Raw genomic sequence first — 20,658 nt, 5'->3', positions numbered from 1 at the left:
CAAATGCACGTGCACTTACAATATGATTCTATAGTGAAACAACATCACCTAACGGAGATGATGAAATCAACACAACGAGTGATGGAAATGTACAACTATCACTGCTCGGCCATCCTGTGTTCATCAGACCAGTCAATTTTGCATTTTTGAGCAAGGTCAAATTTCATATGGTAAATGCACATTGAAACATATTGCAAATGCACGTGCACTTGCAATATGATTATATAGTGAAAAAACATCACAAAATGGACATGATGAAGTCAACACAACGAGTGATGGAAAGGAACAACTATCACTGCCCGGCCATCCCGAGTTCATCAGGCCAGTCAATTTTGCATTTCTGCAGGATTTTTGAGCATGTCAAATTTCTTACGTCATTTGGCCCACAAAAAAATCCTTATGCACAATTAAAAAAAATATAAAAAAATTATGATAATAAAATTGGACAAAAGTATATTCATACAGTTCTTACACATGTGTAATTGACAAAAAATCGAAAGAATTTCGAAAAACGGTCCAGAAAGCACTTTTTATGGGTGTGTGAAGTTTTTACAAAATTTTGACATTTTTGACTTTTGACTTTTGACTTCCTATGAAATCATATTGGAATTGGACAAAACATATTCCTTATGCGCATATAATTTTTTTTTTTTTTAATTATGATAATAAAATTGACAAAAGTATATTCATACAGTTCTTACACATGTGTAATTGACAAAAAATCGAAAGAATTTCGAAAAACGGTCCAGAAAGCACTTTTTAAGGGGTGATAAGTTTTTGAAAAAATTTCATTTTTTCAAAATTTTACTTTTGGACATTAATTTGGGTTACATCTCCAATATGAAAAACCCCGGTGGAGCGCATTTGCCCCCTGTTGAATTTTTAAAGTGTTACAACTGGCAATTACCATATGGCATTTGCAATACACTTTGCATGAATCAACGCCGAATTGGGTGGTATTGGCCAATGTGTATATGGTTTGTCCGATGCCAATGACATGCCATTCATTTTTGTCCAATACAGGGGGTATTCCCTTACATATGAAGTGGACAACAGTGGTTATATAGGATGAACTAGAATACAGTATATACATATGAAGTGGACAACAGTAGTTATATAGGATGAACTAGAATACAGTATATACATATGAAGTGGACAACAGTAGTTATATAGGATGAACCATGACTAGAATACAGTATATACATATGAAGTGGACAACAGTGGTTATATAGGATGAACTAGAATACAGTATATACATATGAAGTGGACAACAGTAGTTATATAGGATGAACTAGAATACAGTATATACATATGAAGTGGACAACAGTAGTTATATAGGATGAACCATGACTTGAATACAGTATATACATATGAAGTGGACAACAGTAGTTATATAGGATGAACCAGGACTAGAATACAGTATATACATATGAAGTGGGTAAAACAGTATGTAAACATTGTTAGTGACCAGTGTTCAATGACTCTATATACATGAGGCAGCAGTCTCTAAAGTCCTGGGCTGTAGCCAGCTAGTGATGGAGATAAACAGCTTCTATCCGTCTCCATCTGCTAGATGGTAGCAGAGTATGTGAGCGGAGCAGAGCGGGGGAAAGGAGTGGAACGAGCGAGTTTCGCCAAAAGTTGGAGCGTCGGCCTTCTCTCCCGCTCCAAATGCGCTCAACCTCACAAGCTCAGGGCATGCCCTGGCCCACAATGCATCTGTAGTCTACTCGTGTGCTGCTATAGCCCCTTGCTTTAGCTACGGTCACAGAGTTCTCTAAATATTTTCATAAGGAAACTGATTTTTTTTAAAACACACAGGTGAAAAAACAAGGTGACTTGCAAAAGATGAGGAGGAACCAAGAGCAAGAGAGGGAGTGTGGTGATGTAATGTCCACAACTAAAGAATCACTGTGGAATCTGAAAAGACATCTGGGAGCATGACGGTGCACATACTACATACGACATGCTACATACTACATGCTACATACTACATGCTACATACTACATGCTACATACTACATGCTACATACTACATGCTACATACTACATGCTACATGCTAACAGAAAGTGTGCTAGCTAAGTGTGTGTCACAGCGGCAGTATTACATTTTTTTTTTAAAGTCGGATCTCTTAAAAGTTCCGTTCATTTTCATTCTATTATCTGTATACACAATAGGCCGTCATTGATTTGGGCCCAATAGGCAAGGCATATTACCTCCATTTTGATAGTTATTTTACCTAAAAATCCTTTAGACCTGCCTACAGAAAACTTTTTTTTTTTTTTTTTAACTCCACATCCCAGAGTGGCCCAAAGGGTGTTTAGCAACCCCAGTGGCTCTGCAGGCGCTGAAAGGGTCATCTCTGCTGCAGGCCTGCTCTCCAGGTACCATCGCACGAGCCTGAAGCCACAGATTCTGGCCAAACTCATGTTTCTAAAAATGAATTAAAAAGGCCTTATAGATGGTAGGCTAATAAAGGCATTTTTTTACATTTAAATGTGTATTTCATTCTAAGTAAGTCACAGCCAATATGTGCAACTTATCAACTAGAATGATTTAATACAACTAAATGTTTACAAGCGAGGCGCGTAATGTCCCTGCCAGCCTGAAATGGTTCACTGTTTATTTATTTGTAAATCAAATCTAATTGTATTTGTCACATACACATGTTTAGCAGATGTTATTGTGGGTGTAGGGAAATGCTTGTAGGCTACAGCCTTGAAATAATATATCCTAAATAATTAATTTTTGTTCCTTCTTAGTCTGCCTGTCTGGCTCCTGACCTAATTTAGAGTGTTTATGGTGCCGTTTAATATGACATGTAGTTTATTTGAAAATGATGAGCGTGTCTTACAGTCAGTCACCTCTTCATCTTGTTTATGAAAATACTTTTCATTGAAATCATATGGTTTGGTTTCAATATTTCAAAACCAAAATACTTCAAAACATTTACATTTATATTTAAGTCATTTAGCAGACGCTCTTATCCAGAGCGACTTACAAACCAAGTCCAGGTAGTCACAAAATAGATTGTGTTGGTTAAAATGTGATTTTAATAAATGGATCGACAGAGCGGTTGGAAAGGACCTGGAGCACCAGAGCAGTACGCTCTATTCGCTACACTGAAGTGTTTTGTGGTGAAGTCAAATTTAGGGGTGTTGGACAAAACAATGTCATCGGAGAGTGGATTATCTCTAACCATGCAGAGTATCAATGACAATGGTACATTTTCAAAACGCCGCTTTTACCCGCGCATGTTCTGTCTCTGGCCCAACACACCGGTTTCGGGGATTCTAGAAATCGTCCGGGGAGGTACTCAGATCCAGAGTCATTGCGGATAATGAACTAAACGTCCGTGGACGTGCCGTATCAAGGAGTTTGGGTAGCCAGGCAAACCAAACCCCAAGGCCCGTCTCATATTCAGCCTCTGTATCGGGGGACGTTCAAAGGAGCATTGGCTTCAGTAGCTCTGGTCCTAGGTGTTAGTGAAGGAATGCTTAGCATTAAAAAGCCGCACTAATGCCCTGGACCAGAGCTACAGTTCCTAAGCTACATCTGTTATTGGTTTCACTCGTAAATAGTACTAAATTATAGTAGCCTACTCAGCTATTCTCTCCGTCCTTGGCCTGAGAGAGCATTCCCATAGCATGAGTGACAGCCTGGGTACGGCTTTCCCCTCTCTGTCATTACGGGGACCCTGGCGAACCTGTCATAGAAACTGCAGGTCGGGCCTATGCAATGACGAATACAACGCATGATCAAATAACATCTTATTATTCTCATGCTTCGTTAACAACAGGTGTAGAAACGCTTACTTTATACGGGCCCTTTCCCAACCATGCAGAGAGAAAGAAAATGTAGAAATAGAGAACTAAAACAAGTAGTTAATAATGAAAAGTAATAATCAAATACACGCCGAGTGACGATAACGGTAGCAGCACAAGAAGAAACCAGGGTGTGAACATTGTTCATTGTAAGGATTAGGCCGTGTTTAGCTACCTATTATCATCACTAATCTGTGGATGAGCCATCGTCCAAACCCTCTTTGATTTAGGTTATAACGTTACTGTAGCTGTCTTTCTTGGCCATCGATGGCTACAACTAAAAAGACACGCTGATTTTAATGTACATTGCAATAATCCTGAGCTGTCTCTTCTCTGTTTACTCTCTCACTGGGTAACCTTAGTCAACATAAAACACGTCTCATCCATTTCTGTCTGTCAGATCCCTACGATATGTTAGATAAATAGCAGGGCAAGGCTGGATACGTTATCCGGTTACCTCGCTCGTTAACCTAACGTTGCCGTGCTATTTCACGGATTTAAGGTCAGCTAGACGGTAGCTTGCTAGATTTCTATCAACAACACAAAAAAACGTTTTATGACAGTTTCCCGATATAGTTTTTAGGTAGCTTCCCAGCTCACAATTTTTGCGTAACTAACGCTGTGAATGGCTGTGATTTACACCGCTGCATAAAGCGATGGATTTACCTGCTGTTTGATACGCAGTCAAGACCAGCGAACTCCGCGATCCAAATGGACAAAATCTTCGTATTATATCCGAGGTCTTGTATGATTCCCAGGTAGAAAATACAATATAGTCCCTCCAAAATCGTCACACACACAAAAACAAAAAAACACGATTAAGCAGGAGCTTAGTAGCTAACGCTAGCCAGTTACAAGCACAGCAGCAGCTAACCAAGGCAGAAGAGTTGGATCGGATGAGGTGCGTAAAACCCATTGAAATGAACAGGGCGTATCAAAATCATAGACATAGAACAAATAGAACAGATTCGTCACCCAAGTGCGTTTTTATGACACATTAGAATATATTTCCTCGTGGCCCTTTTTTAATTGAGTAATCAACTAAAATGGGTATCGACTATCATCCATAAAATATCGACTATGAACCTACAAAAAAGCTCTTATCAGAAGATACAAAATACAAAATAAATTTGGTGCGCATTTGGTCCTAAGCGTTTGTAATCGGCTGGGTCGCTGTTTGATGACGTGTTTGACATTGGTATGGAGCACTCGTGAAAAGTTGCTAACTAGCTAGCTTGTAAGGTAGCTGCAATTATTCTATTTTATCTAGCAAAAGTCAGAAACATGTAGCTACATACACGAATATACGACGTGGTAAAGCTTAGACGTAGCGAAATTAGTAGATTTAATTTGAAACTTGCTTTAATAACCCGTGCTTTTGTCGGTTCAGTTGCTAGATTGTTAGCGAGCTGACCATTTGCAAAACGATGCATGTATAGCTCGCTAACCTCTTCTCTTCTCACAAGGTCCAACCATGGCTCTTATTTCAAGATCATGCAGTGGGTTCCTCGCACAACTGTCATCACTGACGCATCACAAGGCTTTCAGGTGACAATTTGTTTTGATATAGAATTTATCTGCCTACATTGTGTAACGTTATATGCTTTCCCTGTCTTACACTGTACTGCATTTGCTACCTACACAGATTGTACACCAAATAGTATAAGTTAAAAAAAGCAAAACTCATGAACTGGAATTTTTATTTCATTTAATCTTTAGGCAAGTCAATTATGTAAATTCATATTTACAATGACGGCCTAAAAGCACAGAAATAGCACACATAGAACAGATCTACCCGTCCTTGACTTGCTTTCAATGCCAATGACCGATCTATAACTCAAATTTCTACGTGAGTTTGGTGGGTCACCAAAAAAAGTTACATATTGCAGCTTTAATAATAAAAATATGTTCATTACTCAACAAATATTTCCATTAGCAACTACTGTCATTTACTGTCGTCATGGACGGTATCACATCTAAATAAAGATTTACCAGCAACTGTACAAATACCTATTCTCACCTCCCAAGGATCCCCGATAGCACTAACCTAATGCCATGCACAGGTCAGAAGTCTACACCAGCTCAATAAATTGGAGGTGTCGAAAATTGTTATTTTTCCCCTCCGTTAATTTAGACCTTTTATTTGAAGTACATACCGGCCGTGGCGGAGTAAATTAACAAACTTATTTTATCATTATTAAGCTTGAAAGCTGGTAAATGGCTGCTTCCTGGGCTTAAAGGAGATTTGTCCCACCTACGTCCTGCAAGGCCAGATTCTGTTTGGCGTAGCCCTTGATCGTGACTCAGTTCCATTACATTTAGGGCTGTCCCCAACTTAAAAAAATCTTGGTAGACCGAAAGTCGTCTGTTCTTTAAACATTTCGATTGCTCAAATTTTTACATGTATAGAAATACCCTTGTGTGTTTTAATAAAATCAACTTTTGGCACTGAACTTGTTTGATGCTTTCAGCTTATGGTTTGATGCCTCAAGAGGGCGCCAGAGATCCAGACCCAACTATTCTCTTCCCACTCCTGCTGGCTTTTCGCAGATTCTGCCCCTTACTCTCCTGAAGTTGCTGGTTATCGGCAACATGAGGAGTCGTTAACCTTCCTCATGTGGAATGGCAATTTATCTTACAATTTCTACCGATTTCCGTGGCTGTTATGAAACCGTTTCATTTACTTTATGATATCTTCATATGCCAAAATCATTGTCATGTGGTTAATCAAAATTCTACAAAAATGATACAAACTTAAAGTAACTTCTATTGTAAACAGTCTACATAAAGCCAACAAATAAAAACATTGCAGCCTGCTGGTAGAATATATATATATCAGGATTTAAAAAAATAAATACCCTATAAATCACATTGGCTACACATGGCCTGTCTGCAACAAACTTGAAACATTGTATCAACTATTAACTTGGGTCTGGCCCAAAGCTTGTGCTAGCAAACTTATGTAAGGGATAAGAAGCAGTGCTTGACTTGGGCAGGCGCTCACCGGAGCTGAGTACTGGCACCTCACATTCTACTGCCTGAGATCCTGTTCCTCTTATACAATATTAGCTCAAAAGTATTGTGGATCTCCTGCACCTAAATATAAACAGCACCCCCCCCCCCACCCTAAATGATTACCGTAACCTATTTCAGTCCAAGTCGAGCGCTGATAAGGAGCCTATTTTATGACGTTTCCACTGGAGCAGAGCATGACATTGTCCCCTTTTCACGCTGAGTGGTTATCGAAAAGGGAGAGAGCTGTAAAGATTTTTTTTTTTAAATACATTGAGGAACTATTGTCATTCTCAATGGATGTAAAAACAGACATTTGTTTACTTGAGGTGAAGAAAACAACATTACTTTGAGAAGCTCCACAGTTCATTAGTGGTGGTGCATTAAGCCAATCAGAAATACTATCAGATCTAGAAATGGGCACATTTATACGTGTACATTTGCCCGCTGGCCAGGGAGCCAATAGGACTACTTCTATACGTGTGCTTCCTTACACAACATTGACAGAGGCGCTCCAAACAAAAGACAATGACTAAATTGACAGAACTCGTAAATGGAATTAAATCAACCAAAACTTGTTTCTCACAAGTATAGTATAGTATAGGTTGTGCACTCTGCTAACAATGAGAGGGAGTCCAGTAACGCCCAGTCATGGATACCAAACATCTTTGTACACCAGATCATGTGATCCAACCAATCTGTAGCTATGTATCGGCTGGTGGCCTGATGTCGAGTCGTCTGTTATGAAAGGCCAAACATTTTTCTCTGAACACAAGGTTATATGACGTGCACAATCATTGTTATTGTATTTGAATTACGGAGTGATTCCTAGCATGGTTCTAGCCGGCCCTCTGCCCAGTACCCTGCCCTGAACTTTAGTCACTGTCACGAGACAGCTACCACCCGGTTACTCTACCCTGCATCTTAGAGGCTGCTGCCCTGTGTACATAGTAATGGAGCGCTGGTCCCTTTTTAATAAGGAGCGCTGGTCCCTTTTAATAAGGAGCGCTGGTCCCTTTTAATAAGGAGCGCTGGTCCCTTTTAATAAGGAGCGCTGGTCCCTTTTAATAAGGAGCGCTGGTCCCTTTTTAATAAGGAGCGCTGGTCCCTTTTAATAAGGAGCGCTGGTCCCTTTTAATAAGGAGCGCTGGTCCCTTTTAATAAGGAGCGCTGGTCCCTTTTAACAAGGAGCGCTGGTCCCTTTAACAAGGAGCGCTGGTCCCTTTTAACAAGGAGCGCTGGTCCCTTTTAACAAGGAGCGCTGGTCCCTTTTAATAAGGAGCGCTGGTCCCTTTTAATAAGGAGCGCTGGTCCCTTTTAATAAGGAGCGCTGGTCCCTTTTTAATAAGGGGCGCTGGTCCTTTTTAATAAGGAGCGCTGGTCCCTTTTAATAAGGAGCGCTGGTCCCTTTTAATAAGGAGCGCTGGTCCCTTTTAATAAGGAGCGCTGGTCCCTTTTAATAAGGAGCGCTGGTCCCTTTTAATAAGGAGCGCTGGTCCCTTTTAATAAGGAGCGCTGGTCCCTTTTAATAAGGAGCGCTGGTCCCTTTTTTAATAAGGAGCGCTGGTCCCTTTTTTAATAAGGGGCGCTGGTCCCTTTTTTAATAAGGAGCGCTGGTCCCTTTTTTAATAAGGGGCGCTGGTCCCTTTTTTAATAAGGGGCGCTGGTCCCTTTTTTAATAAGGGGCGCTGGTCCCTTTTTTAATAAGGGGCGCTGGTCCCTTTTTTAATAAGGGGCGCTGGTCCCTTTTTTAATAAGGGGCGCTGGTCCCTTTTTTAATAAGGGGCGCTGGTCCCTTTTTTAATAAGGGGCGCTGGTCCCTTTTAATAAGGGGCGCTGGTCCCTTTTTAATAAGGGGCGCTGGTCCTTTTTAATAAGGGGCGCTGGTCCCTTTTTAATAAGGGGCGCTGGTCCCTTTTTAATAAGGGGCGCTGGTCCCTTTTTTAATAAGGGGCGCTGGTCCCTTTTTTAATAAGGGGCGCTGGTCCCTTTTAATAAGGGGCGCTGGTCCCTTTTAATAAGGGGCGCTGGTCCCTTTTTAATAAGGGGCGCTGGTCCCTTTTTAATAAGGGGCGCTGGTCCCTTTTTTAATAAGGGGCGCTGGTCCCTTTTTAATAAGGGGCGCTGGTCCCTTTTTTAATAAGGGGCGCTGGTCCCTTTTTTAATAAGGGGCGCTGGTCCCTTTTTAATAAGGGGCGCTGGTCCCTTTTTAATAAGGGGCGCTGGTCCCAATTTTTAATAAGGGGCGCTGGTCCCTTTTTTAATAAGGGGCGCTGGTCCCTTTTTTAATAAGGGGCGCTGGTCCCTTTTTTTTTTAATAAGGGGCGCTGGTCCCTTTTAATAAGGGGCGCTGGTCCCTTTTTTAATAAGGGGCGCTGGTCCCTTTTTAATAAGGGGCGCTGGTCCCTTTTTAATAAGGGGCGCTGGTCCCTTTTTTAATAAGGGGCGCTGGTCCCTTTTTTAATAAGGGGCGCTGGTCCCTTTTTAATAAGGGGCGCTGGTCCTGTGGAATTTTTTAATAAGGGCGCTGGTCCCTTTTAATAAGGGGCGCTGGTCCCTTTTTTTTTTGTATCTCTCTCTATCTATACATCTCTCTCTCTATCTATACATCTCTCTCTATCTATACATCTCTCTCTCTATCTATACACATCTCTCTCTATCTATACATCTCTCTCTCTATCTATATACATCTCTCTCTATCTATGTGGTCCTGTAGCTCAGTTGGTAGAGCATGGCGCTTGTAACGCCAGGGTAGTGGGTTCGATCCCCGGGACCACCCATACATAGAATGTATGCACACATGACTGTAAGTCGCTTTGGATAAAAGCGTCTGCTAAATGGCATATATTATTATTATTATTATTATATTATATACATCTCTCTCTCTATCTATATACATCTCTCTCTATCTATATACATCTCTCTCTATCTATATACATCTCTCTCTCTATCTATATACATCTCTCTCTATCTATATACATCTCTCTCTATCTATATACATCTCTCTCTCTATCTATATACATCTCTCTCTATCTATATACATCTCTCAATTCAATTTCAATTCTCTCTCTATCTATACATCTCTCAATTCAATTTCAATTCAAGGGGCTTTATTGGCATGGGAAACATGTGTTAACATTGCCAAAGCAAGTGAAGTAGATAATATACAAAAGTGAAATAAACAATAAAAATTAACAGTTAACATTACACATACAAAAGTTCCAAAATAATAAATACATTTCAAATGTCGTGTGTGTGTGTGTGTGTGTGTGTGTGTGTGTGTGTGTGTGTGTGTGTTGTAACAAGATATGTTTAATGTTTAATGTTTAAATGTTTAAAGAACACAAGGGAAAATAAATAAGCATAAATATGGGTTGTATTTACAATGGTGTTTGTTCTTCACTGGTTGCCCTTTTCTCGTGGCAACAGGTCACAAATCTTGCTGCTGTGATGGCAGACTGTGGAATTTCACCCAGTAGATATGGGAGTTTATCAAAATTGGATTTGTTTTCAAATTCTTTGTGGATCTGTGTAATCTGGGGGAAATATGTCTCTCTAATATGGTCATACATTGGGCAGGAGGTTAGGAAGTGCAGCTCAGTTTCCACCTCATTTTGTGGGCAGTGAGCACATAGCCTGTCTTCTCTTGAGAGCCATGTCTGTCTACGGCGGCCTTTCTCAATAGCAAGGCTATGCTCACTGAGTCTGTTCATTATCAAAGCTTTCCTTAAGTTTGAGTCAGTCACAGTGGTCAGGTATTCTGCCACTGTGTCCTCTCTGTTTAGGACCAAATAACATTCTAGTTTGCTCAGTTTTTTTTGTTCATTCTTTCCAATGTGTCAAGTAATTCTCTTTTTGTTTTCTCATGATTTGGTTGGGTCTAATATCTATACATCTCTCTCTACACATCTCTCTCTCTATACATCTCTCTCTACACCTCTCTCTCTCTCTATACATCTCTCTCTACACCTCTCTCTCTCTATACATCTCTCTCTCTCTCTCTATACATCTCTCTCTCTCTCTCTATACATCTCTCTCTCTCTATCATCTCTCTCTCTCTCTCTATACATATCTCTCTCTCTCTCTCTCTATACATCTCTCTCTCTCTATACATCTCTCTCTATACATCTCTCTCTCTATACATCTCTCTCTCGTAGTGTGTCAACAGCCGCAGCAGCCATCCAGAAAATGACCAGGGTTCGTGTTTTTGACAACAGTCCACTGGGTAGTACCCCATGGCACCGGTCCCCTAGAGTCATCCACGTGTACACCAAGAACGGAGTGGGCAAGGTGGGCGACCGCGTTCTGCTGGCCATCAAGGGAGGGAAGAAAAAGCTCTTATCCTGGCCACAAGATGCCCGGAGAGCGGATGAACCCCGTTTTGACTCTAACAACGTTGTCCTGATTGAAGACAACGGTAACCCTACGGGAACTAGAATTAAGGTTCCACTACCGACACACTTGCGTAAAATGGAGGGAGACTATTCCAAGCTGTTGGCCATCGCTAGCCGGTTTGTGTAGTTCTGTAACAGGGCGGCAGGGTAGCCTAGTGGTTAGAGCGTTGGACAAGTAACCGGAAGGTTACAAGTTCAAACCCCGAGCTGACAAGGTATAAATCTGTCGTTCTGCCCCTGAACAAGACAGTTAACCCACTGTTCCCAGGCCGTCATTGAAAATAAGAATTTGTTCTTAACTGACTTGCCTGGTTAAATAAAGGTAAAAATAAAAAAACAAAGTCCTCCGTTAATAGTTGTGATGACAGCTGTCGTGTCCTCAAACAGGATCACGTCTGTGGAGGTGATTCCGAGCACATTTTTCACGTAGTCTCCCATTGACATCAACGTACGACTAAGTGAAACATTTGACTTTTAAGTGGACTGTGTGCCCCTATGTTCGGGCCAATGGAAATCTCTCCACATGTCTCTCCACATGTTATTGGTAATGAAACCGTGTTGTCAATGGAAACAGACCCTTTTTTTTTCTTGTCATTTATGTTGTTTTGATATAAATAAAGTTTACATTATTCAAATGACGTGTCTGTGTTATTCCTCAGGGTGAACTTTTAGGGCGGTTTCCCGGACACTGATGAGCGTTGTCCTGGACAATAAGACGAGTTCAAAGGAGAATCTGAATTTTAAATCTTCCACAGTATTTAGTCCAAGACTAATGACTTTTTTTTTTTTTTTTTTTTTTGATGTCCAGGAAAATGTCGAACTCGAGGAAAGTCCTACAACGATAAATCAAGGACCAAGGTGAAATGATGCTCATCACAGCCTACTGTTCAAGTGACTGTTCATTCTAATAGGTGGGACTCAGAATTATGCCTCACCTGCCCTTTTTGCTCGCTGCGTGTTCTGTAATTACACTAGTTAACTTTTTGTTCCCAAATGAATGTCGGTTAATTTTAATTCCTTTTTGGATCCTTTCTTGAACATTTCCACTTACATGGAACATTCAGATAGAAATATGTTGTGTAGAACGAGCAAGGATCTGACATATAGAACGAGCAAGGCACTACATGGAACATTCAGGTAGAAATATGTTGTGTAGAACGAGCAAGGCACTACATGGAACATTCAGATAGAAATATGTTGTGTAGAACGAGCAAGGCACTACATGGAACATTCAGATAGAAATATGTTGTGTAGAACGAGCAAGGCACTACATGGAACATTCAGATAGAAATATGTTGTGTAGAACGAGCAAGGTACTACATGGAACATTCACATAGAAATATGTTGTGTAGAACGAGCGAGGCACTTACATGGAACATTCAGATTAGAAATATGTTGTGTAGAACGAGCAAGGCACTACATGGAACATTCAGATAGAAATATGTTGTGTAGAACGAGCAAGGATCTGACATATAGAATAAAGATTCATGGCACCTCTTTGCTTGGGGACCAGACGGTGAATTTAATTCTGGAAAATGGACCTCTCGGGTCCTTTACAAGCCAGAATGTTAAAGAAAATGATATTTGAACTCTGCCCATTTGTCCTTGGTGTTGGTCCTTCAGCTGCTCGGATTGAGACGTCTCCAAAATAAAGTGTAGTTTACCCCACTTCTTAAGAATGCTGGTACTGCAGTTAATAAGTCTTATCACCTGGCGCACAACCATGGAAACGCCTGCAAGACATTGGTTAGTGCTCATGGTTTACGTGCGTGCTCTTCCGTCACGTGCGTGCTCTTCCGTCACGTGCGTGCTCTTCCGTCACGTGCGTGCTCTTCCGTCACGTGCGTGCTCTTCCGTCACGTGCGTGCTCTTCCGTCACGTGCGTGCTCTTCCGTCACGTGCGTGCTCTTCCGTCACGTGCGTGCTCTTCCGTCACGTGCGTGCTCTTCCGTCACGTGCGTGCTCTTCCGTCACGTCCGTGCTCTTCCGTCACGTGCGTGCTCTTCCGTCACGTGCGTGCTCTTCCGTCACGTGCGTGCTCTTCCGTCACGTGCGTGCTCTCCCGTCACGTGCGTGCTCTTCCGTCACGTGCACTTGCCTTTGGTCATGAGCAATGCAGGTTCTGATTGCCACCCAGGCTGTGTTTAGACAGGCAGCCCCAATTTCAGATTTTTTTTCCGCTTATTGTTCTTTTGACCAATCAGATCAGCTCTGAAATAGATCAATTGTGATGAATCAGAAGACTGATTAGTTTCACCATCAGGACCAGTTTTATATCTAGGTCAAATATGTTCATTCATCACACTGTAGGTGTGTGTGTGTGTGTGTGTGAACTTGATGAAAGCCATGCCTCTTATGATTGTAAATGTCAAGAGTTTCAAAGACCATAAAGCACAGTGTTCAATCCCAGGGGTTAACGTGAACATGTATTTACTGAAGGTAAAACCCTACATTTACAATCACTAGCTTTTGCAGAGAGGATCGACACAATCAGAACTTTTCAAACAGCAACATGTAGATATTAGATGCAATCAGAAAAGCATTGGGATAAATGAAGTGATCTTATTTACTCATACATTCTAAAATGTAAAGTATAGGGAGAGGCATATTTTTAGAACAGTAGACATGAATGGATTTAATTATGTTGGAACGTTTTCCTCTCATTGCTTCCTTTGGTCTTATAGATCATTCGTATAGACAACTCGAATACATTTGATTGAAAATTAGATCAACCATCCCTTTAATTACAATCCACTCAAATACATTTTACCCAATGAAAATTAGATCAACCATCCCTTTAATACAAACAACTCAAATACATTTGAATGAAAATTAGATCAACCATCCCTTTAATTACAATCCACTCAAATATATTTTACCCAATGAAAATTAGATCAACCATCCCTTTAATACAATCCACTCAAATACATTTTACCCAATGAAAATTAGATTAATACAATCCACTCAAATACATTTTACCCAATGAAAATGAGATCAACCATCCCTTTAATACAATCAACTCATATATTTTACCCATTGAAAATGAGATCAACCATCCCTTTAATACAATCAACTCATATATTTTACCCAATGAAAATTAGATTAACCATCCCTTTAATACAATCCACTCAAATACATTATACCCAATGAAAATCTGCATTGTAATCCAATCCACGTGGTCTGAGTATGTAAAATATTATCCAATACGAGATGTTTTAAACCCATAAAAACTATGATTTGTTATTTGTCAGTTCTACTTTTGTTCAGTTTTAATTACTAAAATACTGTATTTCCTCATATACAGTAACATTCTACAACTGCAGTACCATGATCGCCACACTGAGACTCAATACAATACTTCCACCTAGTGGGCATAGTCAAATAATGTCCTCGAATATCAGCTGTGGCTAAAAGACATATGATATTACTCAGAACACTGCGATAATCAAGAGCCTTCCTAACATATCTCACAGAATAATAAACCTAAAAAATGGTAAGACACTTTGTGAGTGCGTGAGCCAGATGCACTATGTGTAAATATTCCCATAACACCCCACGGTGGGTCAACCAGGTGATGAAAGAGTTCACGTGCACTAAACAGCAAAAAGACAAAACAGACTGGATCTTCTTCGGTTCAACTAACGTGATTTAAAAAAAACGTGTTTCCACACAGCCATACTGATGCTTCGTGTTCTGACCCATTCTGTTCACAGACAGCTCTAGTAGGGCCGGGACGATACCAGTATGGGCTCATTAGTGTCGTGCATCCCATTCCAATTCCACAGTGAATAAAATGTTTTGTTTTTTTTAACAATTCTAACATTTTGCATAGGCCGTAGCTTGGGGGGGGGGGGGTCTTTAGCTTGGTCGGGAGGGTCTCGCCCTGCATTACATGGCTAGTAGGACCCTCACTGCTATATGGGGTTAGCTGAGGTGGGGTGGGTGAGGGGGCACTCTAGTGTAGTTGGCAGGCTGAGGGGGTTGGGTGAGGGGGCTTGCTGTAGTGTAGTTGGCAGGCTGAGGGGGAGTGGGTGAGGGGGCTTGCTGTAGTGTAGTTGACAGGCTGAGGGGGTTGGGTGAGGGGGCTTGCTGTAGTGTAGTTGACAGGCTGAGGGGTTGGGTGAGGGGCTTGCTGTAGTGTAGTTGGCAGGCTGAGGGGGTTGGGTGAAGGGGCTTGCTGTACTGTAGTTGGCAGGCTGAGGGGGTTGGGTGAGAGGCTGTGCTGTAGTGTAGCTGGCTGGAGTAACTGATTCACACTATAGGGCCAAACTGAACCGAACTGAACTGGGCTGGTTATTCTTTCACCATAGTAGCTGGAACCGTGCTGGAAAGGACAATGTGGAAATAAAATATCTGAGTCGGTACAGTACAGGTCAGCCCTATAGTTCAGATCAGGCAGAGGAAGATATAGGCTAGGAAGGTCTTCATGGTTTCAGGGAAGATATAGGCTAGGAAGGTCTTCATGGTTTCAGGAAAGATATAGGCTAGGAAGGTCTTCATGGTTTCAGGAAAGATATAGGCTAGGAAGGTCTTCATGGTTTCAGAGAAGATATAGGCTAGGAAGGTCTTCGTGGTTTCAGGGAAGATATAGGCTAGGAAGGTCTTCGTGGTTTCAGGGAAGATATAGGCTAGGAAGGTCTTTGTGGTTTCAGGGAAGATATAGGCTAGGAAGGTCTTTGTGGTTTCAGGGAAGATATAGGCTAGGAAGGTCTTCGTGGTTTCAGGGAAGATATAGGCTAGGAAGGTCTTCGTGGTTTCAGGGAAGATATAGGCTAGGAAGGTCTTCGTGGTTTCAGGGAAGATATAGGCTAGGAAGGTCTTCATGGTTTCAGGGAAGATATAGGCTAGGAAGGTCTTCGTGGTTTCAGAGAAGATATAGGCTAGGAAGGTCTTCGTGGTTTCAGGGAAGATATAGGCTAGGAAGGTCTTCGTGGTTTCAGGGAAGATATAGGCTAGGAAGGTCTTCGTGGTTTCGAGGAAGAGGCTACAGTAGATCTTTATGAGCCCAGTGAAGAGGCACCTTGCCGGGCACGTTGGCTGTTCGGCCTGTCCCTCTCCTGGGAGAAAACTGGTCCTCTTCAACCACACATGGTCATATACAGCCACTGAATACATACAGAAAGAAAAAAGAAAGAGAGGCCAATGGATAGAGAGGAGAGAAAGAGAAGCCGATGGACAGAGAGGAGAGAGAGAGATGGACAGAGAGGAGAGAGAGAGATGGACAGAGAGGAGAGAGAGAGATGGACAGAGAGGAGAGAGAGAGATGGACAGAGAGAGAGAGAGATGGACAGAGAGGAGAGAGAGAGATGGACAGAGAGGAGAGAGAGAGATGGACAGAGAGGAGAGAGAGAGAGATGGACAGAGAGGAGAGAGAGAGATGGACAGAGAGGAGAGAGAGAGATGGACAGAGAGGAGAGAGAGAGATGGACAGAGAGGAGAGAGAGAGATGGACAGAGAGGAGAGAGAGAGATGGACAGAGAGGAGAGAGAAAGATGGACAGAGGAGTGAAAGAGAGAGACCGATGGACAGAGAGGAGAGAGAGAGAGATGGACAGAGAGGAGTGAAAGAGAGAGACCAATGGACAGAGAGGAGAGAGAAAGAGAACGACAGGTGGACAGAGAGGAGAGAGAAAGAGAACGACAGGTGGACAGAGATGGGAGAAAGGGAGAGAAAGGGAGAGATGGACAGAGAGGAGAGAAGGACAGAGAGGAGAGAAAGAGAGATGGACAGAGAAAAGAGAAGCACAGAGAGGAGAGAAGGACAGAAAGAGAGATGGACAGAGCAGAGAAGAAGAGAGAAGCACAGAGAGGAGGGAAGTTAGTCACTAGACCACAGGCTGCTAAAATGCATGGCTGTTTGTTGAAAATGTAGAGAATGATCTAGGACCCACCTCAGAGATATTCAGCTCAGATGTAGGACCCACCTCAGATGCAGAACCCACCTCAAGATATTCATCTCAGATCCAGGACCCATCTCAGATATATTAATCTCAGATCCAGGACCCATCTCAGAGATATTCATCTCAGATACAGGACCCACGTCAGAGAGATTCATCTCAGATGAAGGACCCACCTCAGAGATATTCATCTCAGATGAAGGACCCACCTCAGATGTAGGACCCACCTCAGAGATATTCATCTCAGATACAGGACCCACGTCAGAGAGATTCATCTCAGATGAAGGACCCACCTCAGAGATATTCATCTCAGATGAAGGACCCATCTCAGATAAAGGACTCACCTCAGAGATATTCATCTCCGATCCAAGACCCACCTCAGTGATGTTCATCTCAGATAAAGGACTCACCTCAGTGATGTTCATCTCAGATAAAGGACTCATCTCAGAGATATTCATCTCAGATACAGGACCCACGTCAGAGAGATTCATCTCAGATGAAGGACTCACCTCAGAGATATTCATCTCAGATGAAGGACCCATCTCAGATAAAGGACTCACCTCAGTGATGTTCATCTCCGATCCAGGACCCACCTCAGTGATGTTCATCTCAGATAAAGGACTCACCTCAGTGATGTTCATCTCAGATAAAGGACTCACCTCAGTGATGTTCATCTCAGATAAAGGACTCACCTCAGTGATATTCATCTCAGATAAAGGACTCACCTCAGTGATATTCATCTCAGATAAAGGACTCACCTCAGTGATGTTCATCTCAGCCACTCCTTCTCCCTCCTTGTCTAGCTGCTGGAAAGATCCTGTAACAATAGTAAGTACATTTCTGAATGAAAACGTTGTTGGATATGACCAGGGTCATGTCGATTAGACACCAAATGGAAGAAAACAAGGAGGGACTACCTAGACTTGTGCAATGAGAAAAAGGGGTTTTAAAGCATTAACGGTTGCCCAGGTAACTGGTTTAGCAAACATTAGGTCTACACACAGTACATCCATCTTGATTAACTAACAGTACAGTACTTACTAAACATGGCTTCCAGTTTGACCAGACAGCAGATGAAGTTGTCAAAGTCTACGGCCTCGTTCTCAGCATAGCGAGCCACCAGGACCTGATTCAGCCTGTTGTTCAGTTTAAAACCTACGAGGGAGACGGCAGAGTCAGTAGTCTGTGCGTGTGCGTGTGTGTGTGTGTGTGTGTGTGTGTGTGTGTGTGTGTAACTATACCTGCCGACTCCACAGCAAGTCGCATCTCATAGGAGCTCATGGATCCTGACTTGTCCATGTCATATTCTCTATAGATGACCTACCGATAAAACACACAGATATCATATTCTCTATAGATGACCTACCGATAAAACACACAGATCAAATTCTCTATAGATGACCTACCGATAAAACACACAGATATCACATTCTCTATAGATGACCTACCGATAAACACACAGATATCACATTCTCTATAGATGACCTACCGATAAAACACACAGATATCACATTCTCTATAGATGACCTACCGATAAACACACAGATATCATATTCTCTATAGATGACCTACTGATAAAACACACAGATATCATATTCTCTACAGATGACCTACCGATAAACACACAGATATCATATTCTCTATAGATGACCTACCGATAAACACACAGATATCACATTCTCTATAGATGACCTACCGATAAACACACAGATATCATATTCTCTACAGATGACCTACCGATAAACACACAGATATCACATTCTCTATAGATGACCTACCGATAAACACACAGATATCATATTCTCTATAGATGACCTACCGATAAACACACAGATATCATATTCTCTACAGATGACCTACCAATAAACACACAGATATCATATTCTCTACAGATGACCTACCGATAAACACACAGATATCATATTCTCTATAGATGACCTACCGATAAACACACAGATGTCATATTCTCTACAGATGACCTACCAATAAACACACAGATATTATAGACAAAGGCTGGGATTCATTTTCAAGTCGCGTTATGTCGCACCCGACTACATGCACAGCATTTACCATGAAATGCAATCTCTGCGAACGTCATGGAAAATGCCTATAAAATAAGCATTGTCAGATTCATAGTGCCTGGCGCTATACCGCACCTTGGATTGAATCATGGCCATACAGATTTCAAAAGGTAGGAAATACATGCATTTCTTTGAATGATTCAGTATATTCGGTTCAAATGTATGTAAGTATATACTCAGTGGCCAGTTTATTAGGTACACCCATCTAGTACCAGGTCAGACCCCCCTTTTGCCTCCAGAACAGCTTGCCTTCTTGTGGGCATGGAAACGTTGCTCAATTGGTATCAAGGGACCTAACGTAATGCCAGGAAAACATTCCCCACACTCCATTACACCACCAGTCTGTACCGTTGACACCAGGCAGGATGGGACCATGGACTCATGCTGCTGATGACAAAACCTGACTCTGCCATCAGCATGACGCAACAGGAAGTGGGATTCATCAGACCAGGAGATGTATTTCTCCTCCTCATTGTCCAGCATTGTTGATCGCGTGCCCAGTGTAGCTGCTTCTTCTTCTTCTTGTGTTTAGCTGATAGGAGTGGAGCCCCCGTTTGGTCGTCTGCTGCAATAGCCAATCAGTGACAAGGATCGACGTGTTGTGCGTTCCGAGATGACACGCCGTTATTTGACTGTTTGTGGCACGCCTGTTAGTTTACACGACGCTTGACCCGGCGTGCCTGGCACCGACGATCATACCATCCTCATCGTTGCTTAGGTCACTCGTTTTGCCCATTCTAACGTTCAATCGAACAGTAACTGAATGCCTCGATGCCTGTTTGCCTGTTTTATATAGCAAGCCACGGCCACGTGACTCACTGTCTGTAGGAGCAAACCATTTTCGTGAACGGGGTGGTGTACCTATTAAACTGTGTATATGCTGTTATTCCTGTAACTGCAGTTGGAAAAAAAGGCTGTAGATTGATGCAGAGTGTCACGCCCTGGCCATAGAGTTTTTTTATGTCTCTATTTTGGTTAGGCCAGGGTGTGACTAGGGTGGGCATTCTATGTTCATTTTCTATGTTTTTGGATTTCTGTGTCTGTTTGGCCGGGTGTGGGTTCTCAATCAGAGGCAGCTGTCAATCGTTGTCTCTGATTGAGAACCATACTTAGGCAGCCTTTTCCCCACCTGGTGTTTGTGGGTCGTTGCTTTCTGTTTTTGTGTGTTTTGCGCCTGACGGAGCTGTTTCGGTTGTTATTTTTGTTACGTTGTATTTCGTGTTCAGTTCTATTTAATAAATGACGAACACGTACCACGCTGCGCCTTGGTCCTCAACTTCCACCAACGGCCGTTACACACAGTCATATTAAATTAATCAGTGTTGTGCACCTTAGGAATTACAGTCCCCCTAAACTGGCTACTCAGTGTATATGCTGGGTACTTCCTGTTATTGCAGTTGTATAAAAGGCTGTAGATTAATGCAGAGTCATATGGAATATGAATCAGTAT

The 20,658-nt window shown here is 42.0% G+C and overlaps 1 protein-coding gene, 1 long non-coding RNA gene and 1 pseudogene across 14 annotated transcripts in view; 2 read left to right on the top strand and 1 right to left on the bottom strand.

The window, feature by feature from the left end:
* The first annotated feature begins 5,073 nt into the window (after nucleotides 1-5,073).
* On the top strand, nucleotides 5,074-11,866 carry LOC127929988 (39S ribosomal protein L14, mitochondrial-like; annotated as a pseudogene).
* A 3,544-nt stretch (nucleotides 11,867-15,410) lies between these two features.
* On the top strand, nucleotides 15,411-16,263 carry LOC127929984 (uncharacterized). Of its 6 annotated transcripts, XR_008136441.1 has the most exons (5): nucleotides 15,411-15,651; nucleotides 15,688-15,759; nucleotides 15,796-15,867; nucleotides 15,940-16,047; nucleotides 16,120-16,263. It is a non-coding gene; the product is annotated as an uncharacterized LOC127929984 (long non-coding RNA). The 6 variants fall into 6 exon arrangements; XR_008136439.1 differs by having other exon boundaries at nucleotides 15,412-15,651; nucleotides 15,688-15,867; XR_008136440.1 differs by having other exon boundaries at nucleotides 15,415-15,651; nucleotides 15,724-15,867.
* LOC118376417 (calpain-1 catalytic subunit-like) overlaps nucleotides 16,187-20,658 on the bottom strand; it is a 65,530-nt gene continuing 61,058 nt past the window's right edge. For 3 of the 8 annotated variants that reach the window (XM_052518577.1, XM_052518578.1, XM_052518579.1), the window contains 4 exons: nucleotides 18,369-18,447; nucleotides 18,169-18,282; nucleotides 17,886-17,944; nucleotides 16,187-16,336 (listed from right to left, as the gene is read on the bottom strand). In XM_052518577.1, the coding sequence (XP_052374537.1) occupies nucleotides 16,310-16,336; nucleotides 17,886-17,944; nucleotides 18,169-18,282; nucleotides 18,369-18,447 (279 nt within the window). In that variant the 3' untranslated portion in view covers nucleotides 16,187-16,309. The other 5 variants (XR_008136438.1, XM_052518580.1, XM_052518581.1 and 2 more) reach the window with 5 other exon arrangements.

Source organism: Oncorhynchus keta, chromosome 5 (assembly GCF_023373465.1).
Source record: "Oncorhynchus keta strain PuntledgeMale-10-30-2019 chromosome 5, Oket_V2, whole genome shotgun sequence".
NCBI classification, from domain to species: Eukaryota; Metazoa; Chordata; class Actinopteri; order Salmoniformes; family Salmonidae; genus Oncorhynchus; species Oncorhynchus keta.
Note: the sequence above shows the minus strand (reverse complement) of the source record. Positions and strands in the feature narration are given on the sequence as shown.